The sequence below is a fragment of the Arachis stenosperma genome, chromosome 5, assembly GCF_014773155.1.
Source record: "Arachis stenosperma cultivar V10309 chromosome 5, arast.V10309.gnm1.PFL2, whole genome shotgun sequence".
Taxonomy (NCBI): Eukaryota; Viridiplantae; Streptophyta; class Magnoliopsida; order Fabales; family Fabaceae; genus Arachis; species Arachis stenosperma.
The window spans coordinates 31,899,350-31,902,675 of record NC_080381.1 but is presented as its reverse complement, the minus strand read 5'-3'; the positions used below and the strand labels follow the sequence as shown (position 1 = coordinate 31,902,675).

The following is a 3,326-nucleotide window of genomic DNA, read 5'->3' as shown; positions in this document are numbered from 1 at the left end:
GATATCTGGCCTTTGTCAAGGTGGTTGGTGGTGCTTCAGATCCTCCCCTCTTGCAGTGAATCTATCTCCATTGGCTTTGTTAAGGAGCTCCACATGTTCTAAGGACTGAATTTTGCTGATGGTATACACTTGAGGCAGCTGAGATGGGATGGTGCGGAGATGAGGTGGTATAGGTGGAAGATAAGCAGAGATCACCTCATCTCCTGGAGAGAAACCCTCTGTAGGAATCTTCTTGTTCCTCCATCCTCTTGGTGCATTTTTCCTTGTGGTTCCTTCTTTTAAGATGGTTTTGTTGCTTGTCTCATGTGACTTTGGTGGGTCTAGCTCCTCTTGGGTTACACTTGGCTGTTGTTTCTTCTGACCACATTGCTTGTCAACCATAGGGGGGTTCTCAGGTGTGGTGCTTGTGCTCTCGTGTTTGTCCCTTCCATCAGTTTTTTATTGTGCTCTTCCCTTGAATCTTTGTTATCATAATTTGCTTCTTGTTAGGGTTTGAAGACATTGAAGGTGAGTTGTTCATCATGTATCCTCAATATTAGTTCTCCTCGCTCCACATCTATAAGTGCCCTGGCTGTGGCTAAGAATGGTCTCCCAAGGATGATGGGATAGATGTGATTCTCTTCCATCTCTAAGATAACAAAGTCTGTGGGAAGAAAGTAGTTCCCAACCTTTACTAACACATTTTTAACCACTCCTATTACCTATTTTTGAGTTTTGTCAGCCAGTTTGATGATTACGTCTGTGGGTGTTATCTCATTGATTTGGAGCTTTTTCATGAGGAATAGAGGCATTAAGTTGATGTTTGCTCCCAGATCACAGAGTCCCTTATCAATCATTGCTTCTCCTATAGCACAGGGGATGTAAAAACTCCCTGGGTCCTTCTTCTTTGTAGGTGGCTCTGTCTGAATAAGAGCACTGCACTCCTTATTCATCACTATTATTTGCCCACCCTTCAGTGAACTTTTTTTTGTCAGCAACTCCTTTATGTACTTGATGTATGAAGGCATCTGCTGTAGAGCCTTAATGAATGGTATGTTCACATGAAGGGATGCAAACATGTCGAGGAACCTTGAATATACTCTCGTTGCTACACCACCCTTGAGCCTTTGGGGAAAAGGTGCATATGGGTTCAGAGTCTCTTCTTTCTTTAGCTCCTCTTGATTTCTCTCTTCCTGCTTTTCCTTTGGATTGTCTTGGAAGTGTTCTGTTTGTGTGTATGCTTCTTCCACACTCCTCTCATCACTTAGAGTAATCATTTTGCATTCCTCCCATCTTACTTTCTTTGCTTCTCCTCTTGGGTTCTTCTCTGTGTCACTTGGAAAACTATCAGTAGGTTTGGGAAATTGTTGAGATAGATACCCCACTTGGGACTCCAACCTTTTGATGGTGTCTCCCTGGTTTTTGATATTGGCTCACACTTCATTCTTGAACACTCTGTTGTCTTGGACTTCCTTACATATGTCTTCAAGTAAAGTCTCAATTCTGAAGAGTCTATCTTTGGTTGGTGATGGTGGGTTGAGGTTAGGAGGTTGAGAAGGGTGATTATGTGGGTGTTGATATTATCTCTGTGAGGGGTGTTGGTGAGTTGCATTATTGTTGGGATTGTGGTTGTGGCATATCTGGTCTTGGCCTTGGTCTTGTTGGTTTCCCCACCCAAAATTCGGGTGATTTCTCCAACCAGAATTGTAAGTTTTGGAGTATGGATCATGGGTCTGCCTGGGTGAGTTCCCAACATAATTGGCTTGTTCCTAGTCACCTTCTTCTCCTGTATTCACTCCTTCTTGAGCTGGTGCTGAAGTGATGGCTGCTGCAACTTGGTTCTCTTCTACCTTCTTAGTAAGGTCTGCTAACTGCTTGGTGATCATCTTATTTTGAGCCAGCAGTGCATTCATATGGTTCAGCTCCATCACTCCTCGAGTGTTACTCCTTTCAGAAGCATAGAAGTAGTCATTCTCAGCTACAGTTTCAATGACATCTATGGCCTCTTCAATGGTCTTCTTCTTGTTTAGAGAGCCCCCTGATGAATGGTCCATAGCCTTCTTTGACTCATAGGAAAGACCTTCATAGAAGATGTGTAGTTGAACCCATTTATTGAACATGTCTGGTGGGCACCTTTTTGTTAAGTCCTTAAATCTCTCCCAAGCCTCATAGAGAGTTTCACCATCTTGTTGCCTAAAGGTTTGTACCTCAGCTCTCAGCCTGTTAATTCTTTGAGGGGTAGAATCTTGCCAAAAATTTGTTCACCACATCTTCCCAATTTGTTAAACTCTCCTTCAAGAAAGATTCCAGCCATTTAAATGCTTTGTCCCTGAGTGAAAAAGGGAACAAAGCAGTCTATAGACATCCGGATGAACACCATTAGACTTCACAGTGTCACATATTCTTAGGAAGGTGGTTAGATGTTGATTGGGGTCTTCTTGGGCACTCCTTCCGAATAAACATTTGTTCTGAACAAGGGTGATGAGCTGGGGTTTTAATTTAAAGTTATTGGCATGTATGGTTGGCTTCTGGATACTACTTCCACAATTTCCTGGGTTTGGATTGATGTAAGAGCCTAGAACTCTTCACTCTTGCCCAGCATGATTCACAGGGCCCTCTCTGGCATGGTTGTGAGTTTCTCCTTCATGGTTGTTTTCCATGTTCTCCTCCATGTTTGTTTCAAAGTATTCTTCCTCTTCCTCAGCACCAACAACTCTTTTCCCTCTTGCTTCCCTCCTTAATCTAAGGAAGGTCCTCTTAGGTTCCGAATCAAAGGAAGTTGAAGCTCCGCTTCTTCTCCTTATCATACAACTAACAGAGCACACAGCAAGAAGTAAAATAAAGAGATTATTCTTGTTAGAGTGGCTGTTAGTATGAGTGGTGTAATTTATCAAATAGTTAGTGGGTTAGTGAGCAGAATTATAAATAATAACAAAGAAAAAGAAAACAAAGAGGGGAGATGGGATGAGGAAGAAAATAACTGAAACTAAAGGTAATTGACTAAGTAAGATAAACAATCAAAAGAAAATGCTCAATCTAGTGAACTTCCAACTTAATCATTGTCGATACAAAATCAATCCCCGGCAACGGCGTCATAAACTTGATGCACGAAAACTTGTCTCTCAACAAATTTCCCTTCGGCAACTATACCGAATTGTCGTCAAGTAAAAACTCACAATAGAGTGAGGTCGATCCCACAGGGATTGATTGGTCAAGCAACTTTAGTTGGAAAGATGTGCTAGTTGAGCTAACAGAAATTGAGTTGAGAATTGCAGAAAATTTAAATAGCGGAAAAGTAAAGTGCAGAAAGTAAATTGCAGAATCTTAAATGGGGATTTGGAGAAATG

General features: G+C 41.8%; 1 protein-coding gene and 1 non-coding gene across 2 annotated transcripts; one reads left to right on the top strand and one right to left on the bottom strand.

Moving 5' to 3' along the window:
* Positions 1–701: 701 nt before the first annotated feature.
* On the bottom strand, positions 702–1,256 carry LOC130980659 (uncharacterized). Its single transcript, XM_057904319.1, has one exon. The coding sequence runs from the start codon at positions 1,254–1,256 to the stop codon at positions 702–704; it is 555 nt and encodes a 184-aa protein (XP_057760302.1).
* Positions 1,257–2,097: 841 nt separating this feature from the next.
* LOC130984501 (small nucleolar RNA R71) lies at positions 2,098–2,201 on the top strand. The gene has a single exon (XR_009088436.1). It is a non-coding gene; the product is annotated as a small nucleolar RNA R71 (small nucleolar RNA).
* The last annotated feature ends 1,125 nt before the right edge of the window (positions 2,202–3,326 follow it).